The 20,886-nt window shown below is 43.3% G+C and overlaps 1 protein-coding gene across 2 annotated transcripts in view; it reads right to left on the bottom strand.

Moving 5' to 3' along the window:
- The window catches only part of gpc1b (glypican 1b), a 59,914-nt gene extending 52,725 nt beyond the window's left edge, over positions 1-7,189 (bottom strand). The window contains exons 1-2 of one of the 2 annotated variants that reach the window (XM_034556453.1): positions 7,096-7,189; positions 6,464-7,006 (exon numbers count right to left, since the gene is read on the bottom strand). In XM_034556453.1, the coding sequence (XP_034412344.1) occupies positions 6,464-6,626 (163 nt within the window). In that variant the 5' untranslated portion in view covers positions 6,627-7,006; positions 7,096-7,189. Of the gene's footprint in view, positions 1-6,463 lie in introns of both variants that reach the window. The other variant, XM_034556454.1, reaches the window with a different exon arrangement.
- Between the last annotated feature and the right edge of the window lie 13,697 nt (positions 7,190-20,886).

Raw genomic sequence — 20,886 nt, 5'->3', positions numbered from 1 at the left:
ATAGACTACATCTCCCACAATGCACGTCGAGAAAGCAGTGTTTCCATATCGGCGCTTAACTAATGACAAGTGATTAAGTTGAAAAAGATTGACAAATAATCCCAAAGTGTCCGAGAAGAGAGAGATTGATGCTGAGGGAAGGCCATTTAAAGAAGATGGGAAAGCGATTACATGTTTGTGCTTCAAGGAGAAAAAAAACCCGGTAAGTCTTCTGTGTCGGTGATGAAGGAAAACAATTCACGTCGGCGTTTTTGACACCAAACACGGAGCCAAGTACGCTAAATTTAGCCTCCCAGAAAAACATAAATTGTCCAAGAGTTACAAGGCAGACTGCAATCGCAGCAGAATATATTCATAAAAGCTACAGCCAAAACATGCTGCTGCTGTGAAAAGGTGGCTTCATTGTGGCGGAAGAAATCACCCGAGCTTCCTACCAGTGCACGCTACAGGTATGTGAGTAGGTGTGCCCCAGAACACATCTGTCACACATGTGCTTAGCAGCTCACAATTATGTGTTGTACCAGAGGTATGTCCTTCTCAACAAAGTGCATGTAATAAAGTGTGTTTGATGTTTGTCTTTGTTATTTTCTTTAAAAGTTTGATCTTTGATAGAGTAATATGTTTGTTTGCTTATTTTTAACCCTAAATTAAATGGATGTATGTTATAATAACAGATTTGCTTAGATATATTCGTACATTTATAAAAAATGCATGTACCATATTTTCAAATGCAAGGACGTTTATTTAACAACATGTTCGGAAGTAGTTACATTCATAAACCGGCCCTTTGAGGGCAGCCATGATGCTGATCTGATGAAAATGAGTTTGTAACCCCAGATCTAGACTGAACAGGCATTCAATCATCCAGCTGGTATGAATACACAAACGTTGTGATTGACGTTGTTTCGGTGACTTGTTCGGTTACATCTGGAGTACTGCCGAGTCATTTGGTGAAGTGCAGCTGAGAAGCATCTTAAAAACAACAACAACAACAACAACAACAACTTCTAATTGCACAGAACAGAGCAGCCAAGGGTCTGTCATTGTTTACTCCGTGCTGATGTGTGTGGGAAGCATCAACGATGTGGAGGCTACATTAAAGGCGGGTCTAAAATGTCATTTTGAATAGCACGCCAAACTTCTTTTATAATAAACTAGTATTATACACTGTTTCGTTGTCATACTATGTATCAAGTATAAGTAATTGTCCTCTGGTGGGTTTCAACTGTTCTTTATACAACTTCTGCTTTGAAACATCAGACACACCAAAAATAGATTTTACTTCATGAGTTACTGACACACAAGTGTATAAATCTCAAATATATAGTATTTTGGTTATTAATGTTTTGGACTCTTTTTATTTTATTGCCGTGTATTTTAATAATGGTGTTCTTGTTTCCATTGAAGTGATTCATTTATTAATGTTGTATTCAGACATTTTACTTATTTCATGCTCCCTACATTTGTCTTTTCTTTTTTTAATGACACTGTTTGATATTACACATGTGTGTTACTGCTACAGTCCAAATAGTGTTCTGTGAAAGTAGACATTCTATGTACTTTGTGCAAAACAGATGATAATTAAGTGACTAATCTATAAAAGTGTATTTTCCCTTGTTCTGGTGAATCCAGTACGTTCACGTCACAGTATTCAATTCAGACTCCGACCATGTTGGAAGGGTTAGAAAAATCTGTTGGTGTCCGATCTAGCGAGACTTCCTTTTTTTTTACATAAAAATGTCCCAGGCTGGGGTGTCCTGGTGTCTCTGGGTTTTAAGATGACCTCGTAAGTGGAACATCCCAAATTCAAGGCCAGTCTGGGTTTTCTTTTCAACATGCCTCACAGTCTCAATGCCTGCTGCTCTGTAGTGTGGTTTCATTATCGGACTGCACAGGCAAATAAACTATTTAGCTCGGTGACACTGTTCACAGTGAGTAGTACCGACAGGTTAGTAAATAACTGTGAACACTAAAGAGATTTATTATATATTATATTATAATCCTAACTGGCATGAGAGTACATTGCTGAGGGGACAAGAATGAGGTGCCACCGCAGGTCAAGTAGCCTCAGAGGGGGACTGGAGGGTCTTAACGCTCACAGCAACTGGTGCAAGATATAGCGATACTGTATAAGTATGTCCACAGAGATTAAGGGCTTAAATACATACAACATTGCTCTGGACCATGAACACTCGAGTAGGTGGGTCCTCTGGATTGCAGATCGTGCCGATTCTGAGAGTTGGGTGCTTTTATAACAATGAGATCGAAATACAGATTTGAAATTAATGTGGCTCCTCCATATTTGTGTTGTTTGGTTTTGCAGCCTCTCCTTGGCCATGTTATATTCTGGCAGTGGACTCCTATCTCCATTTAACCTCTGGCTGGAAAGTGGTGTCGGGGGGCAGCGAGCACATTATCTTATCATTACCCACAGTCTATTAGTTGAGCGAGTTGCCCCGGGAGAGTTTCCTATACCCAGTGTATGAAAAAACAAATGCGTTGTTTTAGCTACTTTTACATTTCCAAATGTTTAAAAAAAAAGTCAAGCTGTAGTTTCAAAAGATCCACATACTTGTTCTCTGTTGGCTACCATGTTGATCAGCCCGTATTTCCAGCCACAAGTCGGTCATTAGTCAATAACAGTTCCTAGCAGGCCTGGTAAGCAACAACCCCATTGTATTGTTTGCCAAACAATGGTTACAGATGACATTTCAGAGCACCGAGCAACCCGCGGTCGGCCTGTAGCAACCGGCAATCAACAACAACACAAATACAGCGTGGGAAAGGCCGATGCCATGCCAAAACGTTACCAGCCTTTCGTCCAGATGTCTAATGCAGCTTGTCTCTTTGTTTGGGCTTATATGTCATAGAGCATCTAACACTCATTGGCTGCCAGCTGCTTTCAAAGAGCGTCTGGCGCCTCTCTCTTTAAGAGCCGATGAGAGAGAGAAACAGAGGGATGAGGGGTGTCCTCCGCTGAAAGGCAAACCGATAAGTCATCACGGCCGTAATGGTGGGGTGGGATGGGGAGGAGACAGGTGAGCCCCGGAAAATGAAAATATCCATTTTGGATAAATACCAAGAAAAAAAAGAGACAAAGCTGTTTTCCAAAAATAACCACAATGGACCAAATTACACTGGCATCATCATATTTTTTTTGATTACTCGCGATTACCATCTTTTTATATTGCTGCTCGACTGATACTGTTCCCACAGTCCAGTAAACACAGCTTCAACACAATATCAAACAGCTCACCCTTAACTGAATAGCTTTCTTGTGCTTTGCTTTCTAGGGCAAAGTATTTAACAACGGGAGACTATCCAAGTTGCTATATGAGGCGTATCAATGTAAAGGCAATATTTAGGAATCTTCTTTCACTGTAGACTGAGCATAATCAAACAGGGACTGTGTTGTGGGATGTGTACCTCACACATTCATAAAAGTGCCTCATTCAAATGTAAAGAGCTGAGGTATATGAGTAAAAAGTATATCTCTTAAAAAATAAACTCTAATAACTAATGACTTTAAAGGCCATATTACTTGCAAAACTTGTTTAGACTTCATCTACACATGATTATATGATTCATTATACAAATCTGAAAACAAACTTTAATATTGTGCAGGAGTACATTCGATGCTTTGTGTGCTGAGATATTGTATCTCATTTATTGTAAATGGTAAATGGACCTACTTGTATGGCGCTTCTCTAGTCTTCCGACCACTCAAAGCACTTTGACACTACATGACATCATTCACCCATTCACACACTGATGGGAGGAGCCACCTGCCCATCAGGACTAATTAACATTCACACACATTCATACACATTCATACACCGTAGGCACAGCTACGGGAGCAATTTTGGGGATAAGTGTCTTGATCAAGGACACATCGACATGGGCTAGCGGAGCCGGGGATCGAACCGCCGCTCCTCTGATTGAAGGACGACCCTGCTAACCACTGAGACACACGGAGCTGCGACTGGACATCGTTTTTACAGTTGGGATGCAGCTGTCTCTCAATGTCCTCCCGGACTAAATCGAGGCGATGTTCTCAGCATGGGACTTTGAGTCCGGCTCAGCCGATACATCAAGTTAATCAAGCCCTGCATGGTGCCTCACGAATAAATATCATGCGGCAAATATCAGGGGGCTCATAATAGGAATAAATTAAAGCTTTCATACTTTCCTAATGAGTGTTTATTTATGCTTGAGAGCCAAGAGACGGGGACACAGAGAGGAATATAATCAAAGGCAAATCTGCCCTTTCCTCGATCTCTCTTCCTGCTGCACATCCATCCATATCTGCATCTCTGTTTCTCACTCTCACTTCTCCATCTATCTCTTCCTGGCACTCAGTGTCTCACTCCCTTATTTTCTCTCTTATTGAGAATGCATTGACCCCCAGACTTAAGTAAGCTCCACATCATTGATTGAAACAAGAGGAATAGGTGGTGTCATGACAAGACAGATTTCTATCTTTAAAGCATTATGGATTACAGACATTTGGAAGAAAAGGGGAATTCTAAGGGACAGGGGCTGGCGTTAAGTCTGTCAAATGATTTATTCAGTACGGTCAATCAATTAAATTAGAAGTGTCCAGTTACTACTTGGCCCTCACTGCCTTATGATGTATGGCGTCATGACATGAGCTAACAGTTTCATCACATTACCGCCCCACCCTCAAATCTTATAATCTCTCCTATCTTATCAGCGCGATCACTAGGAAAGATCAACTGAAAGGCCTTGCGTCGGATATCATGTTCTCCTAATGCTCCATTTTTATGCATCTTAAAGGCGTCTCTAGATGGTCACGAAGAAAACACCTAAAATCGGAATGTATAAGTTTTGCGTACGCGTTGAGAAAATAAAGCCGTTTCCACCTTTGGAGTGAGTGACCTTTAGGTGAATACTGCAGGAAGTCCCCCTTGTTTGTCTCAGAGCCATTCGGCCTGCGCTAATGGACAAACACCTCTGTCTTCACAGGGGAGGAAGAGTTTATCTACTGTCACAGTCGTGGAGCGCTCTGTGGAAAATGAGTTGGACAAAATAGAGAAGGTGGCTGATGCAGTCTGGGGGGGCTTTTCGAGGAAAAGGGTATACGTTATACGATTGGGAGGGACTGTGGCAGTGTTACTGTGCACATGCACGCTCATTTCCTCTTGGTAAAATATGTAGATTACTTTAAATATTAAGGGTGTACTTTCTGTTCTTGACTTTTGGAGAAAAAACAAACACGCTCTTCACATTCAGTAATGTGACAGTTTTGGGGCAATAAATACAAGAAATATGCAAGTTTGAATCGAGTTTATATTTGAATACGTGCACGGGAGAGTGGTTGTGTAAGCATGCACGGCCACAGTCTCCTGTCTTGTCCAGTTCACGCACAACGCTGTAACTGTAGAACCTGAAATTGCAGTCAACTGCATGTGTGCGTGTGCATGTGTGTGAAAGCCTCGCACTGAAATTCCAGAGGAGGCGCACGTAATCATCTGAACGGCGGAGAGGCTTGTGACTGTCTGACATCAGACCATGAACGACCCAGTGAGCAGCATCACATTTGTGCGGTCGCAGCACATGGTCAAGTGACTGTCAGGCATTCCGTAGGGAAGCATTATGCACACAAAGACCATACTGATTTTAGATAAGAGGAAAGATTGCTGGGTGGAGCACCTTAGTTGTGAGTGAAAGGGAAACTTAAAGAAAAACGACAACAGAAGGCGAGTTGCTGCTCCTGCATCTGGGTTTCTAAGAAGGTCACGTGAGGGGGAATTTGAAGGGACATTTATGACGAGGGATCAAAAGGCCAGAGTGTCTGTGACATGTCTGTACTCTCTTAATGTCTTTTCAAAGCAGCGTTTCATCCCGAGAAATAGCCGAGAGCTATGAGCTCCCTTCCTTTACCATGTGACGTGAGGTGCGTGTGACTGCAGGTTCAAAAAGGTATGAAGATAGACACTGGGTTTGCTCACTCTCACAACAGAGCACAATGTAAAAATACATCCTTTTTAAGTTCCTGGGAAAACAAGACCTATTTTGAAGTAATAGTTCCCTGCAGTGATGTGTGCAAATTGCATTGTGTGTGGTTTGTGAACCAAATGCACACACACACATTTCTACAAGATAGGTCAGACACACACACACACACACACACACACACACACACACACACACACACACTCAAATGGTGCTACTGCAGGTGCGACTTTGCCCCCAAAATAGATCAACATTCCTTGGGGGACTTGCAGAGAGATTATGGTTCTCAGAGGCAATGAGTTTATACTGTAGCAACTGTACGGGGCTTCACAGTTTAACACTGTATGGCATGATTGAAGCTAAATGACAGGTATCTACCTGTCATTCCTGAAATTCCTTTTGGTTCTCAGGGGGAAAGATCACATTTTGGTCCAAATAAATAGTGCGCACACTATGACCGCAGCAGGCGTATTTCGAAGGGTCTTACCTGATATTTCAGACTGAGGGACACCATCCAGAGCGAATCCCTTCCCACTATAAAACTGCCTGATATCCGAACAACTCCGAGCTTTGCTGGTCCCTTTGTCCCCGCAGGTTGGTGCCGTTAGAGAGCACACCGCCAGAGCCGCCAGGATGAAGGAATCCATCATGTGGACTTTAGTCAAGTGCAAATCCGACCAAGAGGCGAAGCGACTGTGTTGAGTCCCAAACGGAGCAGGAGACTCCCAGTAAGTGGCCGCGTGTCAAACAGGGCTACCGGAGTGCTGCTGTGCGTAAAATATCCTCCACCTTCCGAGATCCCTCCTGTGGCTGATCTCCGCGCACTGCTGCACCCGCACGGGGAGCGACTCTTCACAGCGCAGAGGTCCCGTCTCTTCCCTGTAGGGCCGATGTGGACGGGACAGTATGCGCTTTGGTATTCTTCCAAAACGACTGGATCTTATCACACTTTGCCCCGGGATGAGTGCGTTTCTCCTCTCTCCACTGTTGGTTTTTTTTAATGTTGTATTTGTTATATGTTGCAGTTCACCTAGACAGGGAGACAGAAGAAGCAAGAGATGAACGAATTAGGTGACGCTTTTCCAGATGAAATCATTGGTGGTCGTGCCGCACGCCTACCGGCTGTGACGGCCGGAGGGATCCGAGTGAGGAGGCGCGCAGGCGGCAGCTATCGCAGCTCGGTCCCGGCTCAGGATATTCTGAACGATGCTATGCCAGCGCTGCCACTGTGTGGTATGAGAAGGAGGCGAGAGAGAGAAAGAGAAAGAGAGAGAGAGGGGAGGGAGGGAGGGAGGGAGGGGGGGAGCGAGAGAGCGAGAGAGAGAGAGAGAGATTATACGAGGTCTCGTGTTCCTGCTCCGTTCTCATCTAAATATAATTTTTAGTCGTTTCAGAATAACATTACTCGGGGTTTTAGTTTTGGAAACGTCCGTCACGTGTCCGTGGTGCCAGTGTGTGTGCGCGCGGGCCCACTGCGTCTCATAAGGTGGTCTCAGGGAAAGAATGCGCTCTGTGCGTCTTGACAGTTCCGCCAGCCAGGTGTCACAGGTGAACTGTGGGCGGGCCTTCGACCCCAGGCACCCACTCACCACTACCGGTCCTCTCCTCCACTCCACTGCATCACTCGTCTCAGTGCAAGTCGCTACCCGCCCGGTGCAGTTGTCAGCTTACAGTGGTCACCTGCTGAATGCCTTCATTATCTACGTTTCTGTATACGTGTATTTAAACTGTAGGCTGTTGTGCCTTTGCTTGTTTGCCTTATTGGATCGGTTTGGCGAGGTACATTTAATATTTCTTCTTACATCTCTAACGGAAATGCTGTGTTTATAGAGCAGGCCACATGTTATACATACTTGGAATTTTTTCAGTTCATTCATTACCTCTAATGGGATCAGTGACTACTGGTTCCAAGATCCAAATCCAGTAAGCCAGCCTTGTCATGGTCAATGGCTGCAATGTGTCCATAACTAATGTGTGTGTTCCCCATCGTCCTTCCTTTTGTGTGAGGAGAAAGTTCATCCAGTTCATGTTGGAACCCTCTTCCTATGAGGTCAACCAAGTTTAAAGGTCTTAGGTTGTATTGAGCAAGCGGATTACTAACATGCTCTAATAGTTATGCACGAGAACACAAGTAGTCATAAGTTCAGATAAAAAAGGCTACACGTTTCATGTGATGTTAGAACCCCACAGGAGATGTAGACATTATAGCTAGTTAGAAGCATCCAGTTCACTCACTTTAAATACTCTCCTTAGTCATCTCAGTGTGTGAAATTGAATCAGACAGTGTTTGATGGTTACACTCCTGTGGGAGATGCTTTTTAAGGATTATTTGCGGAAGGAGATGCCACCACACATTATCGCAGTGGCACATGGAAGAACTCCAGTGCAGCCGTAAATAACCAGCCGTCACTCGACGGACTTTGTCTGTCCTAAGAAACAAAAGACAGAAACAAGAAAAGACAAGAGAGAAGGAGTGAGCCACATGGCAAGAGCAGTCATTTTCTACCTCGCAATCAACCTTTTTTATGAAGGCAGACATTGTTTATGAATACATTAGGACATGTGACTATAATTAGTATGTTCCCCATTACTGGATGAGTCCAAACAAAGAGGACAGCATCTCACATATCACTAACAGACAAATGGCTACACTCGCTCCCCATTATTACGGCTCTGAAATGAGCAGCCATGAATTACACCTCCGTACTGCAATGTCAAGTGTCTCGCTCATTTGCATCCCGTGCATGTGTGCTCGGGCAAATCTGGCACAACGCCATCGCTGGTTACTCTGCTGAAGTTGAGAATCGTATAATGGTGCTGCGCAGCAGACAGAAACCACTTTGGCTTTCTTGTTGCTGTGGAGGAACATCGGCCAGTTAGACACATGTGGCCAGAGGTTAATAAGTCTGGTGGCCTCAAAGTGTGTGTGCGTGTAATGAAATGTCTGTCGGTATTATATATGGCTTTGTGTACCTATGACCATTGGGAGTACGTGTGTCTGTGCACATTTATTCTGTGGCAGAGGTAGTTAGTGTGCATGTGTGTGTGCGTACCCAGGTTTATGTGTCTGTCTGTGTCTCACATGTGGCCATAGGTCGGCAGTGCTGCTGGAGGAACTGATTGGCCCTCCACTGTCTGGTGCGGAGATCACGTAATTAACGCTCAGTAAAGCCACGGAACAGCCATGTTTTCTCCAGCCTGCCTCCCATTGAAGTTTTATTGGCTCTGACCATGAAAGGCCTTCTAATGAGAAGCAGGATGCTGGGGGAAGTCGGGGAGACCGGAGAGAGCAAAAGAGGGGAGGCAGAATGGTAGCAAAGGGAGAGGAGGGTACGGGGTGAGAGACCGTACAACTAAGCAACTGTCAGTTTAGTGTACACATGCAGTAATTATGTGGTCAGCAGATTCAGGGCATGATGAGCTTTATGAGTGGCATTGCTTCTATGCAGAAATACTACAGATGTCGTACCACTTCTTCCAGACAAAAACGTAGTTGCAAAGCAGATAGATGGAAGAAAATGTCAATACAACACAGTTCTTTCATTCTAAAAGCTCCATTAATTTTACCACATATTTTGGGATTCTACACAGTAGAAATGTGTATATACCAAACAGGATAAGCTTGGTGAACTCTTGCCCAACTCTATAGGGCAGTGATTATTCCTCTGGTACGCACTGCAGCAATGACAGCCTGCGCTGTTGGGGAAGTAGTGTGAGCCTAACTTTTATTAGCTGTTTCCCATTACGGGAAGTTAAGGACCTGTAACCTGGAGCTCCCTTCACCTGAATAAAAAAGACGCCACACATAGCACGCAGTCGTACGGAAGCAAAGGTGGAGGAGGCCTCTGAAGTCAAAGGTTTATGTTTATATTTTTCATTGTGTGCAGTAGAAACCAGCTAATGTGTGATCACTGTCCCTCCTCTGACTACCTCCGTCACAGCTGTCTTCCACGTTTCTATTCACAAAATAACAATAATCTGAGTCACAATAATGTTCAAACAAAACACATGCGGACCACTTTATGCCTGGAGCCTTACATTACAATAAGTATGACTTTTCGACGATTCTGCAAAAGAACAAATAACACGTCGATTATTGCATTTCTATTCTCTGCAGGCATCAGGAGAAGTAAAGTCCAGGGCTTTTATATGACAAACAAACTCAGCTGGATTGCAACACTCAAAAGTAGCACTGACTGATTAATTGCTGATTGCGCCGATTCGCCGCTGTAACACTGGAGATCTCAGTGTTTTCTCTTTTTCTGGTCAATCAGAATAATTTGGAAACCTGCTGCTGTATTGAATATTGTTCCAGCACAACAGAACAGCTCCCCTCATTCTCTGGAATGCCTTTGTCGTGAAGCAGGTGCAGGAAATATCGAAGGACCGGAAACTTCTAGATTTGGACAATGTAGGTGCACTTTGAGGTGACAGCAAAAGCTTTTATGATGTCATTCCTGTGATATACTGTAAAGCAATTTGACATGATGTTAATCTATGTTTACATGGGATTTCTACAGGCGTACAAACATATTTAGAGGCATGTAATCTCACCCGTCTATTGAAGCCCATGTAACCACATCTAAATGGAGCAACACATCTTTTGTTATCAGTTTAATACTGTGGCATTGAAATGTAGTACAGAGTACAGAGTGCTCTTACCCATCAAACCCACAAGTACAATTTTATGAAGGCATTAATGACTAAAAAAGCAGGGAAGAGACAGATCTGGTAGAAGACACACACACACACACACACACACACACACACACACACACACACACACACACACAGTGAGGCAGGGAGGGAGCAGCAGGATTGGCCAGTTTACAAGGCCCGCTGCCCGGGCATCAGCAGGGTTTCTATGTTCTATGTAAATATCAGTGTGCTGTTTCAAGAGATGTAATCATTCTTTAGAGGGAGATCATTGTGTCCTCTGCCTAAAAACAGTCTCATCCTGGCCTCTTACAGATACCATTGATTGTGGGTTTTATTGTCAACCATTAGCCTGAGCTCAGCACATTCACCGAAGAGCTTGAGTGTGTACACATTACTCACCGGGACCATCTCTTCCCATTTCTCGTTTATTGCCTCTTTTCTTCAGTCCATTTCGTTACTGTTTTCTCTCTGCTTCTCTGTCTCTTCTTTCTTCCTCGTCCCATCTCGGCCTCATGTGCGTAAAACTTAAATTCAGAGTGGCTTTAACGACTGCCTTCTCTGCTTGCCTGTTTGCCCTTTGAAGATGCTCCATCTTCCCCTGATCCCATTTACCCAGTGTCTGTCTGTGCAAACACTGCCTCCACAAACAGGAGATCTGCATACCTCCACACACATAGCCCTCCCCGGCTGCCAGAGACGGATGATGACAGAAAAAAGGTGACATTTTGATGGTTAGTGCCAAAGGTAGACAGATATTATTGTCGAGAAAAATGAGAAATAGCGAGGGAAACTGGTGGGAGTTTATGAGGCAAGATAAGGAGGGAGAGAATATGATGATGGATGACATCGGGAGAATGGCAGAGAAGTGAGTTTGGGGGGAAAAAGTAGCAGGGAGTGATTATTCATTCAAAGTGGAAACGATCCTTGACATCTTGGGGTCGTTCTTGCAAGCAGGTGCGGTCGTGGATGAGAAATGCCCCATGTGGTGCATGTTGCGTTGTGCTTTTGTGTGTCTCCGTGGGCATCCTGGCGCCTTTTCTGTTGAGTAATCGCCGCACATTCCTGCTTTCTCCAAGCATGGGCACAGGAGGAGAAGAAATCTAAAGGTACATCTTACAATATAAGGACATCCCAGAACACCACAAACTACTACTGATGGCCACTGAATGCAGTGTTTATATATTTATTCATTTACGGTAGCTTATGTCACTGGTGTATCTTTTATGGAGACTTATCAAAAGGACTGTGATGAATCAAAGGCGGACCTTATCTCTCACATACAATGGTGGACCAGCGGTGGCACCTCCTCATTCCTGCACCACCATCATCCAATTACTCTGTTCATTTGGCTGCATGCTGTTCTCATATCAATATTTCACCCGCTCTATTTTGTCATATGTCTGAGAGGATATATTAACCACTCTCCTCCTCTGCCTCTTGCTGTGAAAACCCATAAACTCATGGGAAGCAATGACACAAACCGAAAGACGAAGATGACCTCTTGAGACCTACTCCCATGCGAGTAATTGTTTGCGTAGCATAAATATGTATAGCCATACAATCATTAAAATCACAGTGGTAAGTTCCATGTCCTGTGCAACGAAAAATAATACGTTTGGTGGAAAATATTTTCCTGAGAGCAACCTTGACAGTGACCTTGGTATTATACACAAAATTAAAACACTTAAACTGGCCACAAGTCTAATCGGAATTTTTATGCATGCGAGTGATCCAGAGTCAACTAACCTCAACTTTCTTCAGGTTTTCATATGGTTCTGATGCAGATCTTCCTCCAGATTGGCAGCATCTCCCTTCAAGTGGACCTTGGAAAACGGTGGGAGGCCACGTCTCTGTGTGGTTCTCAGCCCCCCATAAGGAGACGTTCATTATTTTCCCAGTGACACTTTAGAATACCCACACATTCCTTCAACATTCCTCAGCCCTCCCCAGTACGGAGGCACTTTTATCACACTACTCCTCCTCCTCTCACTTCTCCAATTTGTTTTTAATGAGAGCGAATGTATAAAAAGTGTAATGCATCAGTGCTGACTCCAGTTTGATCACCCGACACATATACATTAAGCGACTCTGAGTATTAATTCTCACCACTGATATAAACTGTCAGATTTTACAAGTTGTTATATACAACCCACTTTTGAGAGCGCTGCCCAGCTTTGGTACTGGCATGTTTTGGTCTGAAAGCCTTTTCCACCAGCCCTCTCAGATCAGAGGGAAGCAGCTAAATAGGGGAATTTACAGATGGTTCTCTCAGCAGTCCCTTCGTATGGCGTTGTAAAACTTGGGACTATAAAACAAATCATGCATGTAAATCTTGTCAGCTAAGAAACAGTCTGTCTTTGGTTGGGTTCCCATACGAAGCTGTAATGTTGTGTGTACATTTCCTGCAATGTAAAGTGGGAACATGGCCTGCTGTGTGCTCACTGATGTAAAAGACCCTCTGGACTGGTGTATTATTTACAGCAGCAAATGTACCAAGAGTGTGCGTAGCATGTACGTGTAACCATAAGTGGTGCATGTTTTACAAGGTGCCTAGTGAGGGAGTTTTTGTCTCGGGACATAAGAGGCTGTTATCATTATATGAAAAGACTATTTGAAATCAGCATTTGATTAGAGTGCCTGTAGAAAGTCTCCATCACACACATTTACTCAAATAACATTCTGATTCCTGTTGAATTTTTATCTGGTCCAACTATTTTCCGTTTCAGTATGTTGAATAAATTTGTAGATTGGAGCCTTTGGAGACTTTTTTTCCATCTAATTAGCGCCTCAAAATCAGCTCAAGATGAATCAATTGTATTCAAAATGGACTTGCACGTGAAATCTGGACAGCATAAAAGAAAATGAAAAATCTACATCATTCATATGCTCCCTACTCCCTGAGCACATTTTGAACAGCAGCTATTTTAACTTGTAACAGAAGTCAAGCACAGACTGTGTAATTTATAACATTAACAATGGCTCCATTGCATCTAAGTATCCCAGTATAAGCCATGACAGTGAGCCAGCATTCACAATAACCGGGCTCTGGATCTGGTAATCACACGTGTGGTTTTCCCACTATGAAGTCAAATTGTCAGCGTTGATTAACAGTTAAAATATAGGAGTATGAACTTTAAAAAGTAAAACCATGAACCTGTTACAATTAGCATTACTTGGGAACCAGTTACAGATAATGGCTTGCAATGACAAAGTCCGTAATTGCAGTTATTGATCCTTGAACTATAGTCACTTTGACAATTTTGATGCAATACGTCAATACTGCTCTTTGAATACACATGGCCTGTTTTTAATTTTTATTTCTACAGAACTGAATGTGACAATGTACTGGGTAATGGAAATAACAAGCTATGTAATTAATTTATTTTCAATGTATAATCCGTGATGGGTAATAATTTAGGTTTTTGAAAGGACCCAACTTGCCCCAAACTGGTTACCTTTCTGTGTCAAAGCATGTGTAAGATACTGTGGGATTTGTCCAAGCATTTTTAGACTTTCAACAAGGAAATTTGGGTTATTAATTTCCCCCCAAAACTGTCCATTTAATCGCATCATTGTCCCCGATGTATGACATTTGTATCTTTATAAATCCATAGGGCATTTGGGAAATGTGTGTCATATTAAAGACTTTTTTCTTTATCTAAGAATATGTCTGCATAGTCATCTCTTATCCAGGTTGTACTATGCCGGGTCAACCATAAAAAAAATTAAATACAAATTGATCTCTCCTCCCTCATGACCTGCAGCATCGGACAGCAGCAGCCGTCTCTGAATCAGAGCTAATCAGAGCTAATCAATGAAGCTCCTCCTCCCTCATTCATCCCGAGTCAAACACATTTGGCCAACATGCTCACATACAAATACACCAATGAATTAGTGAGTTAACACCAGTGTAACATTCAACACACTGATATCAGGTAATCAGGTGACAAATGCAAAAATGCAGACATAAAACATTTAATATTTAAAAATGCATAAAACTGAGACCAACGAACACAACAGACGAATGTGTGTACTATGTTCCAGTCTGATACAGATAGAAAGAAAGGGAGAGAGGTGGACAGAGTATTGGAAAGGTGGAATGGCACCCAAGGGAGCCATGGAACATTCACACCAGTGCTCATCCATCTACGGGACATGAGGAAGGAGGCTGTCTCTAGCATGCCAAACAGAGTGAGCCTGACAAAGAATTCACTATGAGATGCTGGCCAGCCTTGAGCATGTGACACACACACACACACACACACACACACACACACACACACACACACATGCAGACCCCACTGGTCTAATTGGAATGGGGGCTCATACTAGTGGGGCCACATTTCTCCCCGGCTGGGCATTGTCATGTGGCGACATTGTTAATCTGTTTTCCTAACAGGCAGACTTTCACTGTGACTAATGTTCAGGCCCCTCTGCATAGCCATATTAAGACGCAGCACGTTCAAATGACAACTCGTCCTCACCCAGCACGTGTTTCTTTCACGGGCCACGAAATAACTTTGAAACTTTTGTGTGCTTGTGTGTGACTCTGTGTGCCATGCACACATTGCGTGCATCTCTTGGTCCAATACAAAGTCTAATATGCAGGTTTATTTATCTATTGCTCAGTCGCTCTCTCTTGCCACACCATCATCACTGCGGTAGCAACATCGAGGGAAAAGTAGATAGACAAAGACAATGGGTGAAGATATACAAACATCACGTGAATATGGATGTTGTGGTTGGTCAGAAAGTCTTACTAATACATGCAGTAATATGAAAAAACTGAAATACTGTTCCTTGTGGCAGGAAACACAATTACACAGTGCGTATGATCAGACAGACTGTTTTTTTAAACTGGGCTTAATTTGATGCCAACAGCCTGTATTAGTTTGTACAATATTTGGAGATGGCAAATGATAACACAGCATTGCTCAATAAGCAACGTCCTGTTGTAGCCCTAACAGTTGAAAGACACAGAGCATGCGTAACGTTATCTTGCTCAAGGGGCGTTCTTTCTTCTCTCTCACTTGCTTGAGTTACGACAAGGGACATGTCGGAGCTCATTGTCTGGTGGGCAGCGATGTTCAGAATTCTTCATCACCTTTGGGTCTCCTTAGAGTGGTGAGAAAAAGGGTCCATCGTGGTGTGCAGGTTCATCTCAGCCTCTATTTCTCCTTCAAAACAGGCAGAATAAATTGTGGTCCTTGAGAAACTAATATTATAGCACAGCTGAATGGCTGTTCTGCATTATTGCGTTCATATTTGATGCTGTTCATACACATCCAGAATGACTTGGCAGAGGGAGCTGTCTCCTGAGTGTAGGACGACTAGTGCAAACTTTTAGAATTCTTGGTATGCGTGGATGTTTTGTACATTCCTGTTTCTGTTTACATGTTAGTCGTTTGTCAGCAACATCGTGTTGTGCACTGCACCACATCCGTTTTCAAGAAAGAAAATGACAACAACCTTATGAAAGCTGACAGGAGGGTAACACCTCCCCACACTGTTTACTTGCCCGCTGCCAGCAGCACAATGCATGATGGGAAACAGATTTGACAAGTGAGGCCAATCAGCGAGGAGGAGGAGGAATCAAGCAAAAGTTCTTGCGTTAGAGATTTAATCTCTGCCATTGTTCCTGAGGCTCCTCTTGATGGTTATAAATGTGTTTAATTGGACTGAATTAATCATTTTAAGAGCTCATTGAGCATAATGCTAATTGGCCAGCGGAGCAGGGTGACAGAGGGAGAATTGGCAGTGACAGCTTGTGTTATCCTGTTGTTAGGGCACGGGGAGCCCTGCGCAGAGGGGAATGGATACAATTGACGACTTGAAACTCCAGACGGAGAGGTGTGGTTAATAGGAGCCGCAGGTCCCCCTTCGTTTCCTCTATACCTCAACCAAATGTTCATCTTTGAAAACTATTTCCAGTGCCTCCCTCCTCCTAGTTCAAGCTTGTCTCTTTGATCCCCAGGCTGAAAAAGGTAAGACAATCTGAGGAAGGGGGGTGAGCCTGCACTGCTGTCACCCTGCTCCCGAACAATCAGGTTGACATCAGAGAAGATCTGTTAGAAAGTGCAGGTATTCATCTTGAGGCGTTTTTCAGTGTGCAGTGCAACTGATCTCTGAATGTGTGAATTAGCATTAGATCTACTCCGTCCTAACGCAAAAAAAAATATGTAAGTGTGTGTGTGTGTGTGTGTGTGTGAAGGTGAATAGGAGTGGACTTGGCCAAGCCAGGGGGGACAGAAGCGCTGATGTGTGCTACCGTTTAAAATAGCCCAGACAGACAGCTGAGCAGCTGTGACCTCAGGTCCCCGGAACTCTCAGTTACACTCGGTGACCACACAGCTCCTTGCTGTGTGTGTGTGTGTGTGTGTGCATGTGTGTGTGTGTGTGTGTGTGTGTGTGGGGGGGGGTCTGTACCTAGATATACTGAATCATCCATACCCATTTGCTCATCACATTGTCTTTACAAAGCTAACTTCAGAGAGAAGGCGCAGTTAAAAGGGATTTTCAACGCATTATTGTCAATTATTTTAAATCACCGGAGGTTATTAAAGGACGACAGACAGCTTTGGTTTTGTCAGGCAGCGACAATGCAGTCCAATTACAGTTCCGGCAAAGAGGACGCACGATATCCTTGGACTGGGCACTCTCCCCGCTCTTGTCTGCAGCCAGCCAGACATTCAGTTTCACAGCAACAAGCATGAAATAGGCAACAGATCAAATACAGACTGCGTGCAATTGGAAGAGTGGAACTGTGGGACTGGGTGTGTAAATGAGATCAGCGGTGTGTGTTTGTGATGATGTTGGTGTTCACAAAAGTATGTGTGTGTGTGTGTGTGTGTGAGGGAGACAAATAGAGTGAGAGGGGAGCTCATGGACATTGTGTGCTTTAGCCAGGAAAGTGCTATTAGTTATGTGCTCCCAGGCTGATGGCTAAAACAGTGGGAGGTGTGGTGAGACCTAAAGGGCCACTGTCGCCTGAAACATTGCCATCAAATGCTTTTATAATCATTGTGGAGGGGAAAAAAAAGACCAGTATTACCCTGAAGACCAGTTTATAAGCTACACTGTAAAATGTTTTGCTTTTGTGCCATTGTATGCCTTAATGATGCCTTTGGCTTTGCCTGGTGATGCTAAAATAACCCATTAAAATGTCAACCGTCACATCACTCGTTGGCATTTTAGCAATTTGTGCACCATCCCACAAACATGTTTCTGTTCTCACCAACACCAACAGTGGCTCCCTTCGTGCTTGCATTGTGTCTAAATGTGTCCAACGCTAGCGGAGCTATATAGGCTAACAGTGATGCTAACATTGCAGCTGACAGCACAGGGTAATTCAATGAATATAAAGTCCATGAATGGACCAAGTCTTCCCCTGCAGGAGCAGCCAATGGGTCAGCGAGCAAACTGTCACTGTCGACACTGCTGTCATCGCGATTGACTGTCCTTTCCAGCAGCAAACCTTTTCCTGTCTTCTGCACTCTCACCCTCTATTCCTGGTACAAACACGGACAGATATGTTTAGCAAAAGGCTTCCTGGATGCAAATAGAGAAGGTCGGACTGAGGCGGCGTGCCCTGCCTACCCTCTCATAACTCAGAGTCCAGTATGGTCAATGAAACTGTGGTGTGTTTTCAGGTACAGGAAGCAATGTAATCATTACTGGGTGTTGGTTGGAAGTAGCTCAACTTCTTTTGGAAGATGTCATACTCGCTTTTTTTTTTTGCAAAGCGTTACACAAATAGACCCTCATGTCTGTGAGCTAACTATGGAGCAGAGGGCCAGGAGGCGCTTAGCTTAGCATACGGACTGTGAGGCAGAGTGAAACGGATAGCCGGGGTCTCTCCGGTTCAAAAATACACTTTGTGGTACCATCCAATGCTGCAGGCAAATTGGATTTTGTTCCTCAAATCAGATGAGAAGTGAAGAGATCAGATGTGTGTATCAAGACATCACCAACTCATCTGCATGGGTTTGCGTCACAGAACTCCCACCAGACAAAGTCAGCGACGGAGCTGACTGTCAGCATGAAATCTTTAATAGCCTGCACACCTACACCTGTCAATCAAGCACAGTCTGTACAAGCCCACACAGGAACAATAAGTATGTGCAATAGGTGTGCAGGGCCTTTAATACACATATTTTCCAAGCAGTCTGTTGTGACTGATACTAGGAAGAAAAAAAAGAGAAGCAGAGCACCTTTAATCAACCTCAGCTCCACCGTATCATACTGATCCAAAAGAGAGGAAATGAGACACAAAAACAATGGCGAGTGACTTAAAATATGTACATTTATACACATGCGAGGGTAAAGGACTGTAAGTGATCGGTGGGTGCAATGAACGACAGTCATGAACAAAACGTACATGGAGGAAATCATATGAACTAAAGAAATGTGGTTACAGAACACAAGATGTGGAACAAGTACATGGCTAAGATCTCCATTAACTGCAATGCTTTAATGTATAATTGTATGTAGTTAAGCGGGTCATCCTTCTTCCACTTTGAGGCAGAGCCAATGGTGAGACCCATGTAAGTGTATTGACCTATTTAGATAAGATACTGTATCTGCATTTTAGGCATAATCAGGTTTAATACCATATCTGCATAGCATTGACATTCATCCTCATTCACACAGGTACCTTTCCGTACCAATACATAAACCATCCTCATCTACAAAAGAGAGACAACAGGTATACAGAGAAAGCCATTGTAGCAGGTGCACCGTTTGTTTGTTGAACTTCCCTTTTGCTCCATCCCCATGAGGAATCATTTAAAACAAAGACGGATTTGCTTTTATTCTGATGGAATTCAAAGGAATGGTCTGCTTAAGAGTGAGTGAAGAGACATTAGAGCTTATTTGGCAAAATGTATGACAAATTTATGAAAAGGGACTTGCATAAGGGCTACCACTATACTGGAGCATGGATGCACCCAACTTTGTAAAAAAACATTCAACATGTATTTTTGTGTGTGTGTGTGTGTGTTAAATTGTAGTTGAAGCCCAACTTTCCTTAACATTTCAAGTACCAAGCCATCCTTTCAGTGAGGAAGATACAACCTGATGTACTTGATGTACTGGAAAAGGCAATCGTTTTTGAGAAGTTTTTCGGCTTCCCAGAGAAGGGCCTAATCCTACCGTAATAATTCTGATAACTTGGTAGGTTATACTGTACATGCATTAATGTGCAATTCAACGCGCAAACACACAAAACCTGATGCAGAGTAAACATTTGTGAAATCAACAATGTACAGGCTTTGTTCAAACACCCAACATGTATCAATTTTTGTCAGTGGCTTAAATTGGAAAGTGATGTGCATTCCTGCTTAATTTTTAATTTTTTGCATTATTTTATATGTAGTATGGAGCAGACAAGCACAGTCTATTCATTGCAAAGAGAAAATGAAAGATGAACCCATTCAGCTCAGTCAGTTAAGAGCTTTTTGTTAAATCAGAACCTCATACAATCTTTCCACTTATATACAGTTACATACTATACACACCTAGTCTGTCTGCGCAATGTGTTCAGTCGTGCAAGTGTGCCAGTGCTCTACCTGTGAACTCATTACATACTAATCCCCACCAAGGTACACAGTCATTAGAGTATATCAAATCTGCTGTTCTGGGCCAGGCACCTGGGATCGATCTATCAATCTACCATGCATTCCTTAATCCTCGAAAAAGAAAATGAGTAGAGTTTTCAAATGAGCTGAATTCTTCTGCATGACTGGCAAATGCAGTGGCGGTGATGAGTTTTTTTTTAATTTATTTTTTTTGCCTCAAAGGATAAGTAAAAGCCGACTGCAGAAAAAGAAGATGGCTGCATTTGTACTGGTCACGTGAAATGTGTATGTGAGTAAATGTGTAAGCGCTTTTAAGTAAAATCAGAATGATGCGGTCCCGTTCTTAGCCACAAAGGGTATGTTTGTGTGCGAGTAGTGGGGCTGTATCGGTGTCTGTATACACAAACGTCCAGCACCGTCACAGCCAAGAAGAAGCAGTCTAATCTTTGTAGATGAGCGTGCATACGATTAGCGTGTGAAAACCACCACATTGGTGACGCTGTAGGACAACAGGTTTCCTGCAAGAGCCCTCCGTCTACAGTCTCCTACGACGTTGTCCTCTTCTCTTCCACGCCTTGTCTTGTTATGCCATTTTTGTTTCCCCCGCATTACCATCCATACAAGTACGTTGAGGACAGGCGTAATGATGCTTTGTAAATGATATGAGTGTCTCCGT

The sequence above is a fragment of the Cyclopterus lumpus genome, chromosome 17, assembly GCF_009769545.1.
Source record: "Cyclopterus lumpus isolate fCycLum1 chromosome 17, fCycLum1.pri, whole genome shotgun sequence".
Classification (NCBI taxonomy): domain Eukaryota; kingdom Metazoa; phylum Chordata; class Actinopteri; order Perciformes; family Cyclopteridae; genus Cyclopterus; species Cyclopterus lumpus.
This window is presented reverse-complemented; position numbering and strand designations above follow the sequence as displayed.